This window comes from Diprion similis, chromosome 4, assembly GCF_021155765.1.
Source record: "Diprion similis isolate iyDipSimi1 chromosome 4, iyDipSimi1.1, whole genome shotgun sequence".
Classification (NCBI taxonomy): Eukaryota; Metazoa; Arthropoda; class Insecta; order Hymenoptera; family Diprionidae; genus Diprion; species Diprion similis.
The window spans coordinates 22967862-22994758 of record NC_060108.1 but is presented as its reverse complement, the minus strand read 5'-3'; the positions used below and the strand labels follow the sequence as shown (position 1 = coordinate 22994758).

The window sequence follows — 26897 nt, the reverse complement described above, 5'->3', positions numbered from 1 at the left end:
GGCGAGGGGATGCCCGGGAGTTTTGAACGGAAGTTGAAAAAGAGTGGTGACATGCGCGTGTATGAGTGAAGCGTGCAGCCTCGCATCGGCGACGGCAATCGAGTAAACGAAAACAGTTGACAAACTAACCTAAGCTAAGCTGAGCCAACTTAACCTAACCTAACCTAACCTAACCTAAGGCAAGGCAACGCCACGTAACGCAACGCAACGTAACTTGCCGGCAAAGAAGAAGGAGAAGAAAAAAGTTGTAAAAAAAAACGTTGAGAATAAGTAAAGGGAGACAAAAAGAACCGCCAACTAAATTCGGCGATGGGCGGACGACTGCAGGAATTCCGAGTGCTCGTTAGACGGCCGCAGACGCTGCATAGCGACGCCTAGAGGAGACTAGAGAAACGCGATAAAAAATAAGACCAACAAGAGCAAGAGTATAAGGAGAAGAAGAGGATTTGTCATATCGCTTTTCGTTAGCTGGAGACGAGAGTGAGAGGAGAGAGAGAGAGAGAGGAGCAAAGACCGAGAGGCGAAGAGCGGGAGACTTAAACGACTCAATAGCTGCACGGGAGCGCCTGGAACGGCACCGAAACGCAAGGACGCAGCGCGGGGCACCAACGGCAGCAGGAGCAGAGAGCACGTTGCCTCTTTTCATCTACAAGCATCGCACAAGGTAGGTAGGCTACGTACGCTAAATGCTTTATTCTCCACATATCCCTCTATTATACACGCGGCGGTTAGCCGTGGCCTTCGCAGCTTAGCTCTCGAGCAGAGAGTGTGCTGTGTGTGTGTGTGTGTGTGGGTCTGTACCGAAAGACGCAAGACGCAAGACGCAAGACGCAAGACGCAAGACGCAAGACGCAAGGTGCAAGCCGACGCAGCGCGCACTAACGCGTGCATTCGCGCGTCGCGCGCGCCTTCTCGCTGGCCCTTAGCCTGACATTCATTGGTAAAACGCCTCGACTGTATATGTATGCGGGCGCCGCGTGCACGTGCGTTACTCGAAAACGCAACGCAGCGCGACGCAGCGCAACGCAACGCAACGCAGGCCGGCGTGAATCGGAGAGTGGGGCACTGGTACCGCTTCGGCTAGACGATCGCTAGACAGTAGACGAGGTGAATGTCGGCGCTCGCCTTTTGTCGCGTTCTATATTACTATAGAGTGCCGCCGACTCCGGGCTTCCTATGCAATGCCGGCCAGACGCCCCGCAGACTGTTACGCCACTCGGCCGTAACCGAGTCTATTTGAGCCTAGCTAGCCAACCTAGCCAACCTAGGCGACCATCGAATTCTTTAAGGCGTCTCTGTAATTGACGATGTGCGGGTAATTATACGTTGCCGCGCAGATCGGACCGAATCGTTGCGCAACTGTAAACACTCGTTTCGTTTCATCGATGTCGCTGCAGCTGTTTCCCGATATTCCATAAAATAATATGTGCTTTATACAAACGTTGCACACGTAGGTACCTACGGGTATACTCCTATCCCCGAGAATTTCGCCTCCGTCACGTGGTTTGAGTAGTAGTTTTTTTTAAGTTTATTTATTTTGTTTTTATTTACACTCATCGCGGCTAACGTACAACAGCCAACGATGCTAGTTAATTATTCGGCAAGCCCGTACATCTTGCAATAATTATCTTCCATTCGCTACCTCAGTGTTCCACCTACTTATGTAAATGTAATATCATGTGTGCAACATTTAATTGTAATAAACTAACGCAGCGCGTAGAGATATATAAAGACGAGAGCGCGCAGGCGCGAATGCAACGATGGAAATACGCGGTTAACAAAACGTATAAAACGTATATACACGTACGTTTCTAGAGCGAAAAAAGAAAAGGAAACTTGAAAAGGAAAGAAAAAAAAATTCCTTCCGCGAGTCTAAATAAATGTTTATATTATATGCCTGCGTGGACATCTGCTGTCGCGATGTGTGCACTCGTGGTCAGATATATATACATATAGTTTCACACGTATATATATGTATATGTGTGTATGTGTATATATATGTATATACATAATATACATCCTACGTACATACTCACCTATATTATGACAAATTTTCTTCCGCACGCATAATAACAGCATATACATATATACGTATATGTATAGATATATGTATATTAGTATGTTTCGGACGTAAGCGTGTTACGTAGTGTTTCTACACAGGCAAAAGCTCGTCCGGATAATCGTCCGATAAACAAGATTTGACGTATAAGGTATATAATTACTATATATACCTAATTTTGTACAACTAATTATTGTTTGCAATTTCGCGAGTCTTTTTCTTCTTTTCGATTATATTCGTTGCTTCTAAATTGCTTCTCGCGGTTACAGCGAAACGTCGTCGTCGTCGTCGTCATCATTGTCGTCGTCGTTGTCGTTGTGTAATTACGCAAGAATTTTATCGAATTTTGACAGTCGGATATAATTTATTTATATCACGTACAGCACACGCTGCACGCATCGTTATCCTTGAAATTAAATTGGCAAAATAATTCGCAGAGAAAAAGAAAATTCTATCTTGAAATCCTTCCGCGATGTACGAGTATATATACATATAACATTCGTTATTACAATATACTTACTTTTAACTACAGATCCTGAGATATCATTATACATGTATAATGCGTAAAATCGACTTTCAAGAAATTATTACGTAACGAAGTAGAATATGAATTTTATTAGTAGTTTGCCTGTGTTCCGCAAACTATACTGCATAATGGTATTGGACTTTCCAAAAAATATCATTCAAATTACTCGAGATTAGATAAGACGCATAGTAACTAGATTACCCGCTCCGTTATCGGCAAAAAATCACACGCTACGTGTCCGGATCATGTACAATTGTACGTAGATACCTACAATATCGCCGCAAATCACTATCATTATAGATTAACTTTCTAGCCAGCTATGTCATACTCCTGACAAGTGCACCGGCAATGTTGTACACGCGAGTACGTACATGCATACATACATACATTCAAGCACACATGCCTCCACACGGATAGTGCATAGGTACCTATAGTTTGAATAGGCTATACATATACGTGGAGAGATTATCTCGCTCGGATCTAATCTCGTCTAATAAATCACGATTATTATTTTTTTTCTTTCTTTCTTTCTTTCTTTCTTTCTTTCTTTTTGTCTTTTCGTTTTTCATCGAACTATATCGCAGCGTTCGATTTCAACACTTGTACAAAATGTGGTTGAATATACTGTATATACGTTAAATTATAGGATGGTTTACAATTATCATATATTAAATATATTATATGTATTTGTTTTTTCACCGTGCCATGAAAATAATATATTTGCAGTGTAATATAATCGTAATTATTCGCAACGATCATCACCTTGTTACTAATAATAGATTTAAGAAAAGATTTATACATAAAAATAATAATAATAATAATAATAATAATAATAAGAACCATGGCGGATGTGTGCTTCCCCTGATTATGTGGAGAAAAAAAGTTGCAATAAAAGAACACTTCTAAACCGCGATACTTAATATCTAGCTCGGCCTTGTTGCGAGGCTTTATGCTATTATAACGTCTCGTTTTAACTGTTATATTGTTTTATACACGTGCGAGGGAGGCCCACTTGGAACGGAGAAACCTTTCCGCTTGCAAAAACTCTTTTCGAATGAGCAAAAATGTCGCGATATATACTGTATATACTTGATATAAACGATGCCTGCACGCGATACGTTCCACGGCCGACGTTTGTACTTGGCGCACAAATTTCTGCCTCAGAGTAAAATAAAGACGCGGTACAGGTATGATGGTGATTATGATAATTAATAAGGTAAATAAGAGGAAGAGAAAAAAGAAATAGATAAAAAAAATAAACACCTTACGACTTTCACCCTTGACCCGATTTCGTACTCTCTCGTGTGGTGGTGAAAAAAAAACCAAAAAAACCAAACAAAAAAAAAAAACAAAAATATGCACCCGATCAATGCCGGCAATTCGTTTAAACTCGAATGTCAAGGGTTATTATAATAAACCCTGGATCGTGAATCACCAGATTCGTGCAGTATAATAAAAATTCACCGATGCAAATTAATGTGCATCAGGCATATTATATTATATTCTGCAGAAATAGGTAGAAGAGATAAATATGTGAAATATGACGAAACTGTTGAATTGAGTCGAAAAAAATCTGCATCGAATTTGGCTCGCATCGATGTTTTTTTTTTTTTTTTTTTTTACATATATACATATATATACATTTGAAAAAGATTTTGTTGCTTTTCTTTTGAATTCAAGATTAAGTTAGACGGAGAACTTCTGAATGTGATTCAGTCCGAATCGTGAAATGCTTGACTTTTTTCTCTCGGTCCTCTTTCCACGCGCATCGCCGATAGATCGAATCAACGTGATGCATGATTCACGAATATCGCAATTGCAGCCGCGTGCAAACGGCGCAACGAACCATGTCAGCTGCTGTTACACATTTCGTTGATTTCTGGCTTTTTTTCTTCACCGATGAACTTTTTTTTTATACAGTAAAAAGAAATTTGATGAAAAATTTAAACAAAACGCATTCGCGATGCACGTTGCGCTGCAATCGTGACGGTGCACGCAACGTGCATGTCTGCAGCAGGATTCGGTGCAGATGCGAGGCTCTTGAAATGATTCATTCTTAGAACCTGGCTCGGTTCTTCACCGAGTGCGTGGGTGTCTTATTTTTCTGTCCAATTTCTTATTTCGATGCGGTGCTCAGCGGATTGCTGCAGCGGGAAAATATAACTTGCGATCCGGGAGCTGCGGGAATCGAGTATCAAATTTTTCCTTACCTACTTTACGACAAACCGTGCTAAGGTTGTAAATATCGGATTCGCAAATAGGCTGAATTATGAGAATCAGCTGTTCAGGGTGAAGGAGATTGTTTACTCGTATACGTATTACGACAACACGATATTATACATATTATGTCTCAATTCACACTGCAGCGCCATGCGCAAGGTGTTGCAAATATTTTATACATCGCCTGGCGGCAAGAGTTACATATATATGTATATAACACATAAATTTATTTACAAATTAACGTCTCCCTTGAGTTTTCTTATACCTAAACAAAAAGCAATTCGATCGACTGGAATACATACTTGTTAGTAGCTCTCGCTAATTCAGCGTATCATCGCTGCATGCATATTATACCATATGCACATATCTAAAATGTAGGTGATCGTTGCGAAATTGATTGAAAAAGAAAATAAGAAAAAAAAAATAAAAAATTGCACGTCGACGAAATGGAGGTAAATAAATATATAAATGTACATTGTGTGTATAATATTAATATAATTTAATGTAAGATAGTTGCAACGGCTTAAATACATACATATACATGCATGTATACATTATATCGATAAATTCATACACGTTGCTATATCTATAACTACTTATCTGTATATACGTATGTATGTATATGCATACGTGTTATATTTATACCGTAGGCACATAATACTGCACAAGTGAACGTTTAACCGACGACGTCGTCTATGTTTATGCATGGAGGCATGAGCGTTTTGGCTGGGTCCTTTGTCGAGTGTTTCCTACGGGCGTTTGTGTGCATATGCGAAGCGGTAGAAAACACGCGTGCGAGTCCCAACGTACGGACGTAAAGCGGTGAACAAGTGTCGAGGTGGCGTGTACGCCTGACCCTCGTCGCTTGTTCCTGAACTTTCGCGACTTGCGAATATGGTGTCTGCATGCACATCAAGGTACGCGTGCAGCAGGCGGATAGGTCGGTCGGCCTCGGTGACGCAATTCGCAGCGATTCGGCGCCGCCTGCTTACGGAGCGACTGCAGCCGTCTGTCTATTCGTTGTCTGCTGCAGCGTAATTATAAAATTATATGCCAATGACCTATTTCCAACGACCAAGTCGGTGCTGCTTGCTCCGCATCCACGAATTGCGTTCGTAATCCACTATATACATATACGCATATTTGCTGCGTCTCTTACGCAGCGGCGAAAGGTCGCCTGCTGCATTCCGCACATGCGGTCGACGCGATACGCGATGCGATCCTCTCGAGGGGAGCCGCCCCCCGGAGGGTGCCCTGATCGATTTCGACCTTGACTAAATATTAAAGTCCATCTTTCTCAAACGCGGAAAAGGGCAAGTTATTTATCCGTAAAATGACAGTTTATTGGATTGTTTTTCTTTATAATTGCGTACAGAATCGCGCTTTAAAGACCTTTTTTACGTTTGCGATACGTGAGGACTTGGGTATTTGGAGATATGTATGTATAGACATACGTCGACGTCGAAACCGATCAGGATACGCCCTTAATTGCCTGTCGAATCGTGGTCAAGCACTGCGGAATATGATAGGACGGAAATGCTGTTGTAGATAACCACTTTATTCAACTCACAATTATAGATACATTTCAGTTACATATGTACATATAACAAAAATTCTTTGACCAGCGTTTGAAGGATTAAATTGAACGCTTCCTTCAGTTCTTATTCGTGCGAGGCAGACACCTTGGATACGTCAAATATTGAGAAAAAAGATTCCGCAAGCGTCTAGGACGCGGAGTCTGCGTGCAACAATTCTTATAAGCGTAAAATGCAACCGGGAGCCGCGTCTCGTGTTTGCCGCCGAGTTTTTTTTTTTCTTTTTTTCTTTCTTTTTTTTTTTGCACCTAAGTATAATAAACCCGGTTTTTCGAATGGCGGTATGACGTGTGTATACGTACACAGATACACACACTTTACGTCGATATATGTTTATGTATATGTGCATGTATATATAGGTATACGTGTACCGAGCCGTTATACGTCTTCTTTGCTTATGTAGCAAAGCCAACTAAGCTGTGCAGCAAAGCAGCAAAGCAGCAAAGCAGCAGGAACGGCAGTAGCAGTCGTAAAGCTGAAAACCGGCTTAACCCTTTGAGTCACACATTAGTATGCTGAGTCAACTTTTATAACGAGATGGTATTCCATGTTTTTTGGCATCGCTGATTACAAAATTGAAATCAAATTTCAAAAATTTAACACGGCGCACGGAAATTTCAAATTTGATCGAATCCGATGAGAAAATGAGATGCAGGGGTTTTCGAGGTCGCTGATTGGATTCGCTATACTGAATTTTCAAAATCTGATTTCAAATTCGTAATTAACGACCACAAGAACTTCTGGACAGAGTTTTTTCTCCGGACTCGGTCGTATTTGAAATTTTTGTGCACCATATTGGATCCCCCGCCGTGAATTTTTAAATCCGATATCAGACTTATAATCGGTGACCTCAAAAACTAGTAATTTACATCAAATCTGCATATGTGTAGAGGAGTAACTTTCCCGGAAATGAATTATGCCCTAGATTTTTGCAATTTTTTTCTCAAAGGGTTAAGCAATCTATACCATGCGGATCTGGAGATACGCGGAAGATGGAGAATCACGAACAAACCAAGGCGTTAAATATTTTCGAATATACGTATGCGCTTGATAAATTATACGAAAATTGACTACACGCGGTATAATTTTGGATTCACTTTCATCAGCCTTGAATTACCTCGACTTTCAATTTCATTCGCGTGTACCGTTGTCGTTACATCCGATGCGTTTATAATATTATATCTATTTTATATTTCATACACTTACTTGTTTTGTTTTAATTATTTCATTTATGTATTATACAGGTATAATTATACGTACGTAAAAATATCTACAATCTGCGCACCTACATTAGGAAACAAAAGTTTTTCAGCGATTCGTTTTCGGATTAGATACTTGAATCCGATCGTTGTTTTGAAAAAACCTCAAATTTTGCAGTTCGACGAATTTCCTACTGCAACACTTTACTATTCAGCTTGTCTAATTCAACGTCAGTTCCCCAGAATCTTCCGGAGCTCCTCGGTGAATAACGCCGCGTTTCTTTCGCGTCGCTTCTTACCGCTGCATCTGCTGCACGATGATCCTAAGTGCGAGCTAAAAACCGAAAGAAATGTATTTCAGGCTCACTCGCGTTGCTTATGCATATATGTATATTTCCATATATACATATATGTGTGCGTATATATATATTCCTGGATCCGGGCTAGCGTTACATTCTGCGAGCTATATATCCGCGAAGTTTCCCAAAATGTTAAACTGCAGAGGTGTTGGATCCATCGCGAATCCGCTGTAATTTAAAATCTAACAACGATATTATACGTTAATAATATATAAATTATTGCGCGTTGTTCTTTCGTATGAAACGCGGTCCTTGAAAATTTACGATAAATCCGACGATTGTCCGTCTGTTTGTATTCACCGATCGTCCCGGAAGTGTGTATATAATTCAGAAAGTTATGCGGACTTGTGTATTATATAATATAAAACATGCAATAATTTGCATAATATTTTTTTTTTTTATATATATAATTTCTAAATCTCTCACATGTCGCGTGAAATTTTGTCGTTTCTGCTGCAACGAATGTAGGAAAAATACGGGTTATCAATTGTACTTCTTCTTCTTCTTCTTCTTCCTCGCGAAAATAAAATAAGCAAAAAGAAAAAAAGAAGGAAAGAAAAGAAAATCATTGCCTTCGTCAAGAATCGTACTATGTACGATAATATTTGCAATTTCAAAACAGTCCGTTGTACGGTTATCGCTTGGTTTCTTATCCGTTTTTCTTCCTTTATTTATTTATTTTTTTCTGCAATTTCGATGCATGAAAAAAAAAAGATATTCATATTCCTTTGAAGAGAGAGAGAGAGAGAGAGAGAGAGAAAAAAAAGATACGTAACCTCGTTTGATAGAAAAATAGAAAAAAAAAAATAAATAAAAAAATGTCAATATATATACACATAAATAGGAAAAATTGTAAAAAATTTTACAGCGTTTGAAAAAAATCATTCGCGATACGACGACGTTTCTTTAATGAGACAATGGCATCGGCAGTGTGCAGCCAGGCTTGTCGGATGGCGACATATTGCGGCGTAAACCACCAACCACCAAGTGCAGCAGGAGAAGAGAAGGATAGATAATACGCGCGGCGGCTCGCGGAGAGTGTTGTTTGGCAGTTGGCGGGTTGGCCCAGGAGAAGAGGTCAACGGCCACCGAATGTTTGCGAATGCAGGCGACGGGGCGACGCGATGCAGTCAGTAGCCAATTCTCCGAGTAGCCGCGAACCCCCCACCCCTCTTCCCCTTGCTCCCCCTGTTCCCCTATTCCCCTATTCCCCTGCACCGAGAGAACAGGCTTATTCGCGTGTGTGTCGAGTAGATTTGGCAATACGCATACGCAGACACGGCGCTGAGCACCCGCGACTTTCGTACAAGGTGGCCCGCGAAAAAAGTGCGCGCATAGTTTTCCGGCTCCTTTGCACCGCACCTGCAGCTGCGGCGCGATTTCTTTTTTACTTGAAAAAAAATTCTCTCTGTCTGATGAGAATTATTGCCAATTTTTTCCCGACTTTAAATTTTTCTACTGCATTTTAACGATGCTCTGTATGGTATATGTAATTTAAGGATGACGAACGATTACACAGGAAAAATTAATCACGAGATTAATTATGTATTCCGTATCGTTATATACAATACCGCCGGAATTGATGCAGATTATCATGCGGATATTTGCGTGAACCTCGCCAAGGAAAATCACAGCAAATCGTGTCACGTGGCCAATGGGCCTGACCTTCGTTTAAAGGCGCGGGATAACAACAACAAATTTATTGCAGATGTATCGTTCGGACGTGCAGTCGTCGCGTATCGAGTCGAATCTCTTTGAAATTCTGCAGTAGGTATGCATGGGATGTATAAATTTGTCCCCCTGCATCTGGTTTGCAGTTTTTCGGGTATTATTTTTTTACATATTTATTTACCTTTTTCCCCCCTCCCTTGTCTTGCTGCAATTTTACATTTTAAATTCTTTCCTTACGTCAAGTTTCAAATCAACAGAATCGTTGTTTTCGGTTTTCTTCGTTTATTTGTTTTATTTTATTTTTGATTTCGTACAAGTTTATACATATTAAACCGCGAGGAAGCGAACCTCGAATGAATTTGCATTATATACACAGGCATTCATATACGTCTTGCTTTCGTAAATCGATTTCCATATCTCGTTAGCTGCAACCTGTGCACTGCAATTGGCAAAGGAAAGGGAAGGTCAAAGGGCCTTCAAACACAAAATCGAATGTTTTTTTGCTAGAGGATATACATAGATATGCGTGTGCATGTCCATTTACATTATATCTACAGGTACATACACGCAACTTGAATACGTTTTGTATGCGAAAATTATTTTTGCACCTCAGGGGCGCGGGCAGGGAGGGGGGGAAGGGGGAGTGACGTGAATATAATAATGATGAAGGTAACGCGGGCCTGCAACTCGATAAAACAACGAAAGTGGACAAACGCTTTGCACATACGTACAATAGTAGTAAGTATTTTATATCTACCGCACGCGTGTTATACACGTGTCGCAATGTATATCGGGTATATTGTAATCCTGAAGTGCTTAAGGAAAAGTATGACGGTACCTGCACATTTTGTTTTTCATCAATTACCGAAATATTATTGCAATATATACCGCGCGATCATTGTTTGTATGTTTAAATATGTTATATATACTTTCTGTACTTGGATTTTTAAATAAAATACAGAAGTATATGTATATGTGTAATAATTGCAGAAAAACGCGTCATCGGCGAAAACAAATAGGATGATAAGAATTTCGTAAAACCAGAACTGCAACATTGAAGTTTATAAATAAATATACGTATAAATATATATGCACCTATATGTAAGAGGTAAACGGCCATGCAGAAATATTATCCATCACAGCGTATATGTATACTTGAAATATGGATATATTTTCGATGAAAATTTTACCCTGTATTATTATACAACAACGGACGATGTACGTTATAAGTGCATTTAAACCCCCGGTGTACACAATACAAACCGGTATGTAAATCGACGAATCGTACAATCTTAACGGCATACCGTGTATAATGTATGCCGTGCGTCGTCGCTATGACGCGTCGCGGCAAGGAAATGCGTCGGTATACGATGCAAACGCATATCTGTATACATACCAGTACACAACGTATATGTGTATGCGTATATGTATATATATTTGCATACATACATATGTTACACCGGCGAAAGCTTAGAGATTTTTCCTCTGTTTTGCATCGCTTGGTATAATTTGTTGAGATTTTTTCGGTACTGCGTAGTACCTGCGCACTACACTGCAACGTCGTACGTCCTACAAGACGAGGAAGGACGACGCTTGTCGGTGTAATAACGACGTAAACGGTTTTAGAAGGTTTCTGCACACTTGCGTGTATACATACATACCTATATATATATATGTATCCATGTGTGTGTATGTGTATATGTGTTGCGTGCGCGAATTCGCCAAGCGTCTCGCGGCTAGCGACGATGGTCACTAAGCTAAAAATAATCGATGCATCGGTTAATCGATTCCAGAAAAATAATCCAACACGACTCGATTTAAGCTGTAGTCGGATTTAGATTGTTTAGTTTTTTTTATTTATTTTTATTTTCTTTCTAAACGGTGCATTTGAAATTTGGAGATTGTGGATATAATATTACATTATCGCATCTGCATGCCCATGATAGTGAAGACGAGCCAAGATTGCGCAGTGCAGAAACGTGAAATTTGCGCGAAGGCGATTTCCGCCCAGCCGTGCTTCTATTATTCGCCTGGCAAAGTCTCGGCCTCACCTTTCGCGATTCGCATCTCTCCTTATATCGTTGTCGCAAACATTTCCACCATTATACCGTGTGCGATTATTTGCATGCATATTTCTGTCTCCCCCTCAATTTTTTCGTCCTATTTTTTTCTTTTATTATTATATTCACACTCCGCATATACTTCGGTGACATATTTTTAAGCGTTTGACACACACCGTTACACGTTTCTCTCATTTTCTGACCTGACGAGGAAAAAAAAGTTTTACGTTTCGTCTTTTTATGACCGTTACGCACTTTTCGCATAATTAGACGTTTTTATGATGAATTTTATATGGTTATTTTTTCGATTTATTCGTGTGTGTGTGTGTTTTTTTCCTTTCTTTTGTCAAGCCGATAAAATATTCCTCACTTGTTATAATAAACGTTTGATCGATTACATATTAATCTCGTGATAGATACTTACATGTATGTATAATGAATACCATTAATTTGCATTGGAAACATTTACATAAGGCAAGCAAAAAAAGAAAAAAAGAGATAGAGAAATGAAAAGATTTATAATCAAATTTTCTTATCTGTTTCTTAATACTTTCTGACTTCTAACGAGCAGGTCGTCATTATTATGCAGAAATGAATATTGCTGCACCATTTAAAAGCATTTTAGGCACAAATTTTTCACAACATCGGATATTGTTTTACAAAAAGTATAGGCAACGAACGAGTAAACAAACGAACAAATAGATCAGTTTCAAAATTGTCTTATAATGAAATATTTATTGTTTTTATATTAATACATTTTACGTATAAATATTATAACGGACATTCTTTTCTTTATAGAAATATCTTTAACATGTAATATATAATATATATATATATATGTATGTATGTATGTATATACAATGATTTTCGATAACATTATTTTCTATCGTCAAGTTTATTTCCTCGTTCCTTTATCGCCAGTTAGATACGACACATACACACGTTTAAAGCATATCTATAGATAACATTTCGCGAAATAGTAAGTATAGAAAGGCATAAAACAAAACGTGTCGTTTCTCGTTAGACGCACGTGTGCCTGCCGACGAAGTTATCATTCCAACTGATTGTGAGAGAGAAGCGATACCTGCGTTCCTATACGTACGACTCGTTCGATCGGAATCTCCATTCATGAAAAAAAATAAGAAAAAATAAAAATAAAAAATCAACAGCAACAGAATCAAAATTTTGTCTCATCAATCCTCGGGCGGTTAATAACAACAAGTGATCCCCTGCAAATTTTCATACTTACACGTCGATCCCATCATCGTGCTATGGATGTAATAATACTAATTACATTAAATCGCAAACAGAGGAAAAGAATTTACAATTAAAAGAAGAAAAATGTCGGACAATATTTTCCCCCAACACCTCGAGTCGTCGGGTCGAATACCACTATCTATCCTGTTTTCGGCTGTCCCCGTATATAATGTAATACCAGTAGCGCATCCGGTGTCTCGAGTTCGAGTCACGCGATGCCTGTGTACGAGGTACATAAGTTATGTACACCCTCTACTGTGTACGGAGTATACGCCTGTACTCGGATTCTCGTATTCTGATCGCCCAATTAACTCGGAGTTTTCCACGTCAGAGGTGATCAGAGTTGCCGTTGATTTTTCATGACGCAAGATCATCCGAGATTTCCGCGTTTTTTTTTTTTTTTCGTTTTTTTTCTTCAACATCGAAACTCGTCGTTTTCGAGCAGATGAATTTTACGTATGTTGGAAAAATTTGATCAATCTTTATACAAGTCTTGTTTTAAAAATTTTCATTTCAAAATTGTAATATTGAATTGAATAATAATAATTGAAAATAGAATATATAAAAAAGGCCCGATCGATCGAGTAGCGACATTGTGTAGTCATAGTTCCGGGTTATATATACAATAATATACATACACGATAGTCACAACGCTACGTTCACGTCGTGTGTGTTTTTCCTTTTTAATGCAAACGCGAATATGATAAACACGTGCGAGGGTCGCTGGTTGGCGTGCTGCAAAAACGCAGAGGGGTGGGGGGTGCTTTTGCGGTCCCGCCGCCGATGGAGGGGAGGGATAAGCCAAAAGGGTGGAAGGGGGACGCGGAGCTTTTTCGCGAGGCGAAGTGGGGGCGGGGGTGGCCGGAAGAAGGAGGCCCGGTTCGTCGAGGGAGAAGTTCGCGGAGCCTGGTCTTCCGCGAAGGGTGGCAGCCTCGAACCCTTCCCCGCGCAATGCCCACGAAACCGCGAGGTTGCAGATATGCCCGTAGGTACACCTTGTTTTCCGTTTTTCCTCCGCTTCTTTTCCTTGTTTTCGTTTTCATTTTCCTCTCCTCTCCTCTTCTTCTGGTTCTCCATGCATCTTTAATTCGTTGCACGCAGGTTTATCGCGTTCGTCTTCCTTTTGCGTTTCTTGTTTTCATTTTTTCTTCACACTCGTGAGTCTCGTGACTTCCTCTTCTTCCTCTTCTTCTCTGACACGTATCCAGCTGATCGCGGCACGAGTCGTCGAGTCTTCCTTGCAGCCAGCCCTTGGCTTGTCGTCGATTTACCGGTCCGACGCGTTCCGTATAAAAAACGAAGCATTCATGGCACCGAGAGTACGCTGCACTCGTGCTACGTACGTACTACGTATAATACACGACGCGACGTACAGCCGGGAGTTGCAGGCATGGGATGCGCGCCGATGCAGGGACTCTATGCAGTTACACATGCACCGAGTGCATTTCGCCCGATGCATCATATTGTCCTCTTTTATTTCCATCCAAGGACGTTTGACTCACCGGTCGACTGACCGTAGAACGTTCTTCTGCCGTCGTATGCGTGAAACGTGGGGCGTGCGTGTATGCGTGCACTCGTCGTGAACTAAACTGTAGATGAAAAAATAACAAAGTGAAAAAAAAAAAGACAGAGAGAAAAAAAAATAGAAAAAACATAATAATTGCATCGAAGGCGAGGATTGTTTTGATGAAAAGAACTGCGTCTAAATTCAGCGACACATCGCCTTCTTCGCCAGCTCGTATGTTGCAAAAATAAAGCGCATTTTTTTTCACCGTTTTCTCTTGCCCTATACTCCTCGTTTGCATAACGCCGTGCAGCTGTGTCTCTGCAATTATTTAACACGCAAAAAAAATATTCTATCGAGGACAATTATTTGGTCAACGGCGTCCGCGGACACCAACTTGCCGCTTCGCTTTTTCTGTGTATGCATGCATGTATAAACCAAGGCGATTTCCATCCTGCGTTATTCTTCTTCTTTTTCTTCTTCTTCTTCTTCTTATCCCTATCCCTCAATCGCAACAAAACTTGAAACGAATTTATTTATGCATTTCGCAGCTCCCGTTATGTCTGTCTCTAGTATACATATACATATAGTAATTACGTATAGGTATATACACTGGTTGCATTCATCCCCATACCTCACACTAAATCTGCACCATTTCCGCCACCCTATATTGTGTTCACGTATTATGCGCACGTAACATATGCCCTTACGTCGCAGACGCTATTCAAAATTCTAATCCAAATTATGACAACTTTGTACACACGAGTTTCAAGCGTTAGTATACACCACGCGCCGCCCGCCACCGTCATTCTCTTCCTCCCCTCATCCCCCCCCCCCCCCCTCCCGCCACCCGTCAGCCGCAGTAAAAATCGCACGCCAAATTCCGTCCGTGTACAGTAAGAGCGCTTTTGTATTATTTTTTCTTAATTCGCGTTCGTTAATCTGCAGCTTATTATGCGTAACGGACTTCAAGGCCTTATAATACGTACATTGTGTCGGATTTACAGGCACAAACGTATTTAATTGTAAGTTATACGCCGAGATCAACGCCAGCACAAGTGTGTATTGCTATAATGTATATATATATATATATATATATAATATATATATAATATATATATATATATATATACACAAACTGTGTATGTAGGTATATATACTCTCTATGCCATGCCGGTTCGATTGATTGTTGAATGCAAAAGTATAAATTATGTATTAAATATTTTTAGTTGAAACGAAATATGTACTTCGTGTTCATACATTTCCTACCGATATTCGTTTCTTTTGTTGATACGCGTGCAGTTTCCTCCGCGTGTATATGAATACGAAAGTTAGACAAGTTGATCCGATTTTAGTGCACAAGAAAGCCGATAAGTCTAATACCACGGCACGTGTGTGAAAATTAGTCCTAATCAAACGCGACACACTCACGTATATAGGTGTATATATTACGTAGAGTGTGTAGGTATACCTGATGGCCGCGACAAATGTAATTCGCTCATCTAGATATTATGTATGTATTGTATAGTAGAGTGTATACACGTACAGCGTATGGTACGTTACAATAACCACAGCTGTGTATCTGCCGCTGCTGCACGGATCGGACGATGATAAATAAATAGATAGATAGACATTCCCGTATACATTATACGTAGGTGTAGTTGGTTCCTTACGAAAGAGGAGCCGATATCATTCCGAGCTGGGGGAATCCAATCAATAAATATTACAAAGGAACCCCTAGGAGTGGGTGATGGGTGGAGAGAAAAAGGGTGGCGAGGTGGTCGTGCTGGTGGTGGTGGTGGTGGTGGAGTGCAGCGGCGAGGAGGGGGTTAAGGAATACGAGACTCGACGAGACGCGGATTCGAGAAATGGTCCTGCGTCTCGCGGCTCTCTCTCTCTCTCTCTCTCTCTCTCTCTCTCTCTCTCTGTGCCGATGTCTGTGCGCTATTTATATATTGCTTTTCTAGTAGCGAATTAAAATCCCGTTCATGCGCAGCCCGCAGAAGGGCGTAATGATTTTTTGAGGGGCGAATCGAGTGGAGAGAGAGAGAGAGAGGGGGGAGGGGGAGAGTGAGAGTGAGTCGGTGGTGGGAGAGGCGAACTAACGTCGCAGCGAGGGGCGGTAGGGGCGGAGGGGAGGTGAGGGGTGGGGAGGGGAAGGTGGAAAGGGAGAGGGGGCCAGATCGCTCTCATTAGCCTACGGGATATGCTATTTCCTATCGCGCAGCCTGGAGAAAGTAGAAAAGAGAGGGCGAGGGAGGAGGAGAAAGAACGGAAGAGGGAAATACGGATGGAGAGGTCGTATAGGAGGAAGAGAGACGCGTAAAAAGAGAGAGAGAGAAAAAAGATAAAACAGGAACAGTGAAAAGTGGCGAAAATATAACGCGAAAATGTACGCGAAGCGGCATAAGCGAATTGAGGAGGAAGCGAAAGTCCGACGGAGTAGGAAAGAGAGGGAGAAAGAGAAGAGTACGCGGGGATCGATCGTTTTTTTTCCTCCTTCTCTCTCTCTCTCTCTTTCTCCCTCTTTTCATTACTTCTTATTCGCCAGAGCCAAGCAGCGGGGGGGATGACGGAGCGAGGGAGGGAGGGAGGGAGGGAGGGAGGGAGGGTTTAAATCCAACTCTATTTTTAATTGGAACTCGTTAGCTTTGCGCATTTTCATCTCTCGATGGGGGCCGAGGAGGCACCCGGCATCGTCCGCAAGCACCGCCCCCACCACCGCCGCACGCTGCTCCTCTGCGTACGCACTATTTTTTAGTCCGCACTTATTACGACAGATGTCTCATGTGCCGATAAAGAATAACCGTGTAGCCGTAGTCCTAACTCGCGGTGTGCTCTCACAGTCAGTGCTGTTATACATTTTTTCGCGAGTCAAACGAGTCGTTTCGCGTCGGTGGTATCGTCGGATTTCGATTGTTGTTGTTGTTGTTTTTTTTTTTCGTTGGGTGCAGTCCTTCCAATCACCACCACCTCATCGCTGCTACTCTTATTGCTATTAGCAGCTGCCGGTGAAAAAAGATATTGTATATCGAAGCGAGAGGTAAACGCCGCCCGATTTCTCGCACCTGACCTACGATCCTCGCACGGTTTATTCACCTTCGCTGACGTTTTATCGCGCGATTCGCCCTCTCGAAACACATCAAGATATCTACAGAGAAACCTCGTGCCGAATTTCGTATTTCGCGGCGCGCCGCTCAGCCGCTTTCCGAGCAGTTCCTTCTGCTGCTGCTGCTGCTGCCACCGCCGCCGCCGTCACCGCCGCCGCTGTCGTTGCCGCCGCCGCCGCCGCCGCCGCCGCCGCCGCTGCTTGCGGACTCACGAGAACGTTTTTCGGCAACTCTGCTGCTGCCGCCGCGGCTGGCTGCAATGTACGCGCTCGCTGTTCACCGGACGAAGTGCAGCGTTAATGTTATTCAATAATAATATGGTGTATTAACAACAATCTGCGCACATGAGCGAGTTCGGCAGGTGTAATAAGGTAAAGAAAAACAAAAAGAAAAAAATTTACCACCTTTTACACGAAATTTTGGAAGAAAAAAAAAAAAAAAAAAAAAAAACAACACGAGGTCGTTGTTGTCGTTTGTTTATATCATGCACCGTGCTTGAATTTTATAGCTTCTCTTTTGTTCTATGGTTTCTTCGCGATTTTATTTTACTTTGTTTCGATTGTTTTTATTTACTTGATTCTTGTTTGTTTTTTTGTTTTTTCTGTCTTTATCGCCGATCCTTCTCCGCTTGTCAATTTTCACCCATCTCTCGACACTGTTCGTCCGTAGAGTAAACTTGTCAAATTCACCCAACAGCCTATCTATATTCCGTTTCTACCCTCACGGACGCTCGCTTGAGTCACGCAGGAAATGACAACCCGTATTTTGGGGGTTAGTTCGCGAAGGCATGGCCCGAGTGACAGGCGTACGTACGCCGCGTGAGCGAAACCAAACCGAGAGACGGTGTACAGAAGCGTGTGTGGTGCATACAATACGAGTACATAGGTGTTGAAACAACGAGTTGTCCTGGCGGGACGCGAGCGACCGTTACCCTACTAACCGTTTCGTAATGATGTTGCTGAATTTTTACATCGACGTCGCCATTTTAGGCTCCTCGTCTCGCCCTAGAAAAGTATGCACGTACACGTAGTTGCGCTTTTGTTTTTCTTTTTTCTTTTTCTTTTGTTTTTTCTTTTTTCTTTTCGCTTCTTTTTTTCTCGCGAGCCGGTAAAACGCTAGAGAAGAGCGTACGACGGAGAGTGAGTTAGTGAGTGAGTGAGATGGAGGGTGGGAGGGAGGGAGAAAGATAGGCTAACTGCGTGTAACTGCGGGGATTTATTTCGGTGCATCACGCCAGCGCGCCGGCCTAACTGACTGCTGCCGACTGACTGACGTTTCTTCGTTTTCGTATTTCTTTTCTTTTTTTTTTCCACCGCCGTCTCTGTTTTCTTTCTTCACTTTCGTTGCGCTTTTTTTTTTTTTTTTTTATCTCCGTACCGTTGCCATCCTTTATTCCCTTCCCTCCCCTGGTCCCCCTCGTCATGCCCCCCTCCTCACCCTGTCACTCCTTGCGACGCCCCGGCGTCTTTTTTTTTCGCGATAGCCTCGCCGCCGGCGTACTTGTTTATGAATGTGTGCGTCCGTGCGCGCCAACTTGGCATCGTCATCAAACTGTCATTTCGTTATCCTATTTGAAAATCACTCGCGGCTCCGACGACGCACGTCGTTCTCTTTTCAAATTCTTTCTCCCTCATGAGTCTTCGCGAAATTCACAACGCGTCTAGTCGTGTCTCACTCGATCTGGATATTTTGAGGTTACTTCTATTTCTCTTTAGAACTGTCAAAATACTCGACGACCAGTAATACGATTATCGTACTGTTCTTCGACGACGACGACGACGACGACGGCACGCTCTCACTCTCTTGTCAACTGTCAATGTCACGACGGACTATCCGCGCGTTTTACATTCTTGCCGCTTTCACCTCAATTTTTTCGATAGTTTTTAAACTTCAACTCTTGTCTGTTTCCAATTTTTTTCTGCATTCTCATCCCGGATTCACAATTTATTCATCAATAGTCGAGGGTACCAGGTGTTTTATATTCGGTGATACTTGTTGGTGATTCGTGCATTTAATTGTAAACGGTAAGACGGTAAAACGACGTTACAGTGTCGAAAATAAATGCCCCCCCCCCCCCCCCCCCCCTCCATTATTCGCTCTACTCACAGTTTGCAAATACCTGGGTTCCAATTTTGCAATTACAATTATTCGCAACAATAATGACAAAACGATTTAGTTTCCCAATAGGTACATACTAGGCGTTGGAGAGATTAGAATAACTATATAGTTATAAAATAAAAGGCTTGCGAATTAATTCTAAGAATTCTTTTTATCGTTGCTTTGAGATAGCACTATCAGTATTTTAATGCTTGCACTTTTATACACACGTATGTATGCATACAGTCACAAATATACAGGAGTATTGTATGGACACGCGCACACATAAGTAATGGAGAATTATTTAATCATATGCTACTGAGTCTGGCTTGGCTCCAACGTGACGACCTAATTTTCTTTCGCATAGAATAAGAAATGAAACGAAATGAAGTAAAAAGTTGAAAGGAAAGTAAGAAAGAAAAAAATAAACATGCAAAGATGCTGCTTTGCAGGCGTAGTTTTTAGCACAGCCCCACTGTTCGTTACTACTGATGCAATCAAGGAATATTCTGACATAATCGATGCATTACGAATAAAAGAGTAGTTTTTTTATGCTTATAAAATCTTTCTCCGAAACAGACATGGAAACCTGACACTTGCCTTCGCAGCGAACTTTATTCGACAATAAATAAGTAAAATGTCCAAGGAAAAAATGCTCGGAACATGCTGGTATAATCCTGCGAAATATTTATTAGTTTTAATCTGTTCTACAGCTAGTCTGGCTATTATTTGTAGAAAAATTTTCTTCAAACTATTTTGACACGTTGTACAAATCAAAGTCCATATTTGTTGCTATTACGATTGCAAAGTTTTGAGCTTCTTGTCCTTTCAGATGAAGCAATAATCTGAATTTTGTGAAGTTTCTTTCGTCTTTCACAGAGTTGGAAAAAAAATTATATGGCTATTCAAGTGTTGCTTGTAATACTCGTGTGGCAATGGATGATTATTTATGCAGGCGATATTCTGTCGAATATAGTTTTACTCTTTAATGAGTTGCTATTGCGATATATATTCAGCACTTTATACGAAATATATGTTATCTTTATTTATCAGCACCTTTACGGGCTTATCAGGATTTGTCGGACAAGGCTTAGAGAAATTGAGTCGCCATGTCATATTAGTGCGTTCATTGTGTATGTATCCATTTTTAAAGAAAGAAATCTCACCTTGGTAGAATTTATCGCTAATCGGAAATCAGAAAAAAAATAGCAACACTTGCTTAGTAGGATTGTACTTGGCTCTGGTCTGAAAATATTAATCACGTGATGACAAAGTTATTCAAAGTTATATACCGTTCCTTTCTTTCTTTGAAAACATGCAGTACGGTTCAACGTTCCAAAAATGAAAACACTTATAAACTGAACAAATATATGGCGAGTTGATTCAACGATCATAATTAAATTTTCAGTCTCTCTTTGGTCTGCTTTTTATGATGACGTTATCTTGAATAAGTCAAGGAAACGAAAGGCTCTAGCATGCTGGCTTATTCAAATTTAATCCATATTTATGCCGAGTGTCAAAACTTTTCTTAATTTTTTGCACATTTTTGGGAACTGATCGATCCGTCGTTTTACGGTAATATGTATGTTCGCATTTTGTATCATCGTCGAGATTCGCCACCTTGACAGAAAGCCTGAATGGTTTGTCTCTTTTCTCGACAAATTGTTCGCGGAGGGGATACCAGCATCTAAAGTTCAGAAATCATCAATCAATAATAACTACCGTCGTTTACAGACCCGTGCAAAGGTCACATCGCTCGGTACTGCCCACAATTCAAAATATCTCACGTAGTATCGGAGAATGCAGCCTCTTACCAATCGCAGAGTGACGTAAAATTGATGTAGGCCATCATGACCTGATAGGGGGAATGTTGGCATGAAATTATTCAAATACCGTTTCGTAACGATAGAGACGAGCGATGACTGAAGGACAGAAATTTTAATTTTGCTTATGCTAGAATACAAGTAATACAACAACGGCAATTTCCTTGCAGGTGAACAGTCAGAACGATGGTAGATACGCAACACTTTTGCCTGCGATGGAACAACTACCAGAGCAGCATAACGTCAGCATTTGAAAATCTGCGAGACGATGAAGACTTCGTCGACGTCACATTGGCCTGCGACGGCAAGAGTCTCAAGGCGCATCGCGTCGTACTCTCAGCCTGCAGCCCGTACTTCAGAGAGTTGCTCAAGGTGGGTGACAAAGAAATCCTTTATCCTTTTCCAGCCGAATAAGAGATGAAATTATGAGGCATTGGACAATATTTGAAATTTTTCCGTTCTTGATATTCTTTCTCAATCTTTCGTTACAGAGTACGCCGTGCAAGCACCCGGTGATAGTGCTCCAGGATGTCGCGTTTAGCGATCTGCACGCCCTCGTCGAGTTCATTTACCACGGCGAAGTTAACGTCCATCAACGATCGTTGAGCAGCTTTCTCAAGACTGCCGAGGTCCTCAGGGTATCTGGTCTAACGCAGCAAGCCGATCAGACCGATAGGGATGAGGTGAGTTTTGCCGGATCCTTTGATTGTTTGATAAACTAGTCGAAGTAAGTTAGCCAGAAAACGATTGTTGATTGAATCTCTCCGAGTGACATCATTTTGTTTTCTTTTATCCCTCGAATGGTTGGCAATCATTTAAATGAAAAAAGACAGAACTTTGATACGAGGTTGATGATTCTTGTTTGCATAAGTATCAGCGTGTTATGCAACAGCCAGTTTATACGCGTCTATTTTAGCTAGCCATCGAACGTTTAGATTATTTAACGAGCATATTTGCGTACGGAACGTTTGGCCAGGTGAATAGTTTTATCTTGTAGGCGTTGCCCAGACTGTCAGGTGATCGCTATAGCAAATTCAAGGCAGAAAAAACAGTAACAGCAACAGCAGCAGTGGTGGCTGTCTCTCGCTTCTATAGTAAAGTTAGACTTTATGATTTAGGCTATCAAAATATTATCTTGACATAGCTTAACTAAATTGGTTTCATCTTATCTTGATACAGTGCACCTTTTCCTATCTCGGTTTTTCCTCGCGATTGTCATAGGTCAAGCAAACAATGATAATTAGTGCAGCGGCGCTAATCTTTGTCCAAGCAAAAACTGATGTAGAATTATTTACGACGATGAAAATAAAATTTACCTCTTTACACTTGACACATTTTATGTGGGTCGGGAAATGATTCACGAATATGAATTATATATTATACCGCTTATAAAATTATTGTCATTACTAATACACCAAGTCTTTCTGTTTCTCCTTTTTGCTTCGTTCCGTGTTCCGTATTAGATTTGTACAATTGGTTTTTCAGTATGAAAATAGATTAATCATACCGACATGTTTCACATGCTTATGTAAAATACGGAATGTAGATGTAGAAATTTTTATGTATAATTAGCTGATTAAATGTAAATTATAATGTTCTATGCTAATATCATTGAGGCTACTTACACGTGGACTCTTCGCAACTACTTATTAGGATTCGACCCGCTATACTTAGTTATACACTTCAATGTTACAAGCTTTTTTTATCGTGAGTCGTTTGGATATTTTCAGAAGCTCCCAGCTGTCCTAAACTTTGTGCGAAGGTAGCAAAGAAATAGTTGAAAGTCATTTTTAGTAATTCTCTAGCTCAAACGTTTTCCTTGTATTTGATACGAGTTAATGAGCAACGTATAGAAATTCATGTATTACAATAACAAAACTGAATATTTATTTTCTCATTTCTGCAACCCTTGAATCTCACAAAATACATTTTTTTTTCACTTTTTGAACGCATAGCTATCACACGTCAGAGCGCTGGCAGCTGGCAACCATCTCCCCACACATGAAAAATTGCCAGAAGAGAATTTTTTACGTGGAAATTCTTCCCCGCCATCAGCAGCAACGATGCCAATACCAACAAGTATGCAGCAACAGATATTTCATAGATCGCAGGTCCGCAAGAGCGAAGCTCATCCCTACGACACGCACAATGAGAAAATTAAAAGACCCAGACTGCCGTCGCCTCCTCTGAACAACAACGACGCAATACCGACAGACTTTTCTATGATAAAAAGCAACCACTTATCGAGTAAAATTGAGGGTAACGGATTGAACGAAGACAGCAGTCATATAGAGGAAAATATCAAGTGCGAACCCCTTGAATTGACGGGGGGCAACGGAGGTGGAAACGGTGGCAATCACGACGACTCCTCAAATTCCGAGGCTGCGGCGTCTGATCGACCGCCGGCGTCAGCGAGCAGCAACGAACACGACCCTGAACCCGAACATCCACCGCCAAGCTTCCTTCCAGCGGAGAGTAAACTTTTCACCTCAACGCCTGGTACCTACAATTTCAGCATGTCTGCGCTAACCACAGATCATTCACCCTTATCAGGTGAGAAACGATATTCAATCTCTTGTGTCGGCCTGTACGCACAGACCAATTTTCATTGTTTGAATCTTTTAAATTTTCTCACACTCTGTGTTTGTGTTTGTCTCAGAGAAATTTCTTTCTTTTGCTTATTGTCTTTGTCTTAGAAGATGTAGGAAGACAAAATATGTATTTTTGGAGCAGAAGTATTTTTTTTTCTTCCCTTCTCCTCGATATTCAAAGCAACGGAATGAGAAAAAAATCAATGAAATCGAAATTTTATTCTTCGTTTAACTTTTTTCCTCCTCAAAGTTAGTCAGATTTCGTTACAATATTTTCGTTTGACAGTATGTCGCACCCTGGATAATTATTCGAAAATTATGGAAATTGAAAAAGGCAGTAAAACAGAATAAGAAAACGACACCTCGGTTTGGAAATATTTAGCTAATTTCTTTGGTCGAAATCTAAACATTTAATTGACATTCATACAGTTTTTTTTGTTACTCGGGTAATCGAAGGCATAAAATCTTTAACTCTCATTACTGCAGTATGTACTGATATTGTTATCGCCAAGATTATTTTGGAGCTAGCTATGATACGCAAGCACTAAAAATTGTTACCAGCTAAAAGCTAGGAGCGGCTGCGAAGGTCACGTCAAAAGTTATCTTACATGCGAGGAAAGGCTGGCTGGCTGGCTGGCTAGTCCGATAGCAAATTGAAAAAAAAAAGGAACCAACAAAATAACAGTTGTAATTAAAGGAAAGGATATTTGTTTTGTAACTTGTCTGATGCATAATTTTATCAAATTTTAATACTCCACGTTCTTTCACAACATGTACATGGGAAGATATTTGAAAGAAAATGAACGCAAGATGATAACCATTATGCGTAAAAGTCGTTAAGCCATTGAATTTAGCTGTTCTCAGACAGGTCGTAGACTTTTTTCTTGCTACTTGTTATCTTGTTCATTACCAAATGATATTCTTACGAATGAGGGGAAAAATCAAAACGACGTTTTCAACATTCATAATCATTACCTTGATAAAGAAATAAATTTAATAAATGATTGAGAAATTGCGTACAGGCCAGTATTTTGTGATTTAGTTATAGAACACTGTTTGCTACGCGTAACGTTCAGTAAAATTTCCAGGCCTCGGACACGGGCTTCAAACACCGGATCTGGCTGGAACTTCACAAGGTAAGAAAAAGTCCTTATTACAAATATCAAGCTGACGATAAAAAGTCAAAAGAATGATTGATGAAATTCTGTGTTTTTTTTTTTTTTTTTTTTTTTTACTTTTCTCTTTCATTTCGTCACGTTGTTTGTGGTTTTTTTTCCCCCAATGTTTGTTTTTTTTTATAGTTTTTTTTTTTATTTTTATTCATACATTTGCGAAATTTGTCGCGGTAGATCGTTCGTTCGTTCTTTTGATTTTAGTATGTTTTTTTTTTTTCTTTTTCTTTTTTATTTGTATACCTCCCCAAGCGCAGGCACTTCTTTGCTGTATATTCTTATTATATATTGTAATTTTCCAATTAACAGCTGATACATTAATAATGTCCGGTGAATTTTTAATGTGGAAGCTATATACATACGTCTAATGATTGAGTACAGAAAAGAAAGAAAGAAAGAAAAGAAATGCCATATATATATATATGTATATATGTGTGTGTGTATACATGCCTACACATGTTTTTTCTAGAACAATGTGTCATTTTGTATACGCATATACATATGTGTACAGTTTTGTGCAGTTATATCAAACTAACCAACCACAAATAAGAATTTACTGGTTGCGGTGAAAGAGCACTACTATATATTCTGCTTGAAAAATGTAACTTCTTCTAATTGGCATGTGTTTCCAAATCATTGAAATCATCATTTGTATACTTATACTTTTTCATTCGTATATATATTTTTTTTTAATTGTTTTTTTTTCTTATTTTTTTTTTTTTTTTCTTATTCGCAACCTTTCAAAATCATGTTTCAAATCGCATACACGCATTATATCATGAATTCATATTATAAAAAGATTTATATTATCATACACACTCTTAAGAGAAGAAAAAAAAAAAAAAAAATTGAAACATATATATATACAAATACCACGTTTTAACGAATAAATAATGCGAAATGAAATTGTTTACAAATTTTTTAATTGAAGTTAAAGAAATATGGAAAAAAAAAAAAAACCCAAGAGTGACCAATATCGTCATCGATAATTATTAATAACTAGCGCTGCGAATTTCATAAAAGTTTGGCATTACTGTACAATAATATTATATAATAGTAGAATAATTATAATCAAGTTCAGGACGTTCAAGCTAAATTCACCTTTCTTTATTAAGTAATTTTCATCGTCTTATATACTATAGACGTGAACCGAAGTTCAAACCAGTCGCGTTTCAATTTTATTATATATATATTTATTTATTTTTATTTTCACCGCGGTAGAGCCTAACAATCATTTTCATGATAATGTATAGCGTCTCCTTAATTATCAGATTTTTCTCACTGATATTATTATTGCATACGTATATATATATACATGAAAATCATTCTATTATTGTTGGTATTTTTCTTGTTTTTTTTATTTTATTATTTTTTGTTATTTCTGTTTTTATTTTTCATTATATTCTCAATCCTTTTCTTTTATCATGCCGTGCTCGTACCGTCCAATTTGTCAGTTTTGTATATGAGTGTTGTTGTCGTCGTCCTGTTAATTTAAAAAAAATTTTCTTGTTTTTTTTTTTTTCTTCTTTCACCCCTTCAATCACACACGTGATATAATATATTATATATTTTAATGTCGAAATATTATTTATACACATCTTATTACCTGCGTTACGTATAATGTAACGTATTTTTTTTTTTGTATAATATATAT

General features: G+C 39.9%; 1 protein-coding gene across 13 annotated transcripts in view; it reads left to right on the top strand.

Moving 5' to 3' along the window:
- Positions 1–229: 229 nt before the first annotated feature.
- Positions 230–26897, top strand: part of LOC124405112 (broad-complex core protein isoforms 1/2/3/4/5) — a 69685-nt gene continuing 43017 nt past the window's right edge. For 6 of the 13 annotated variants that reach the window (XM_046879738.1, XM_046879740.1, XM_046879743.1 and 3 more), the window contains exons 1-5: positions 17744–17931; positions 21651–21852; positions 21972–22163; positions 23436–24033; positions 25148–25207. In XM_046879738.1, the coding sequence (XP_046735694.1) occupies positions 21667–21852; positions 21972–22163; positions 23436–24033; positions 25148–25207 (1036 nt within the window). In that variant the 5' untranslated portion in view covers positions 17744–17931; positions 21651–21666. Of the gene's footprint in view, positions 665–17158; positions 17194–17743; positions 17932–18549; positions 18573–21650; positions 21853–21971; positions 22164–23435; positions 24034–25147; positions 25208–26897 lie in introns of those variants that run through there. The other 7 variants (XM_046879741.1, XM_046879744.1, XM_046879739.1 and 4 more) reach the window with 4 other exon arrangements.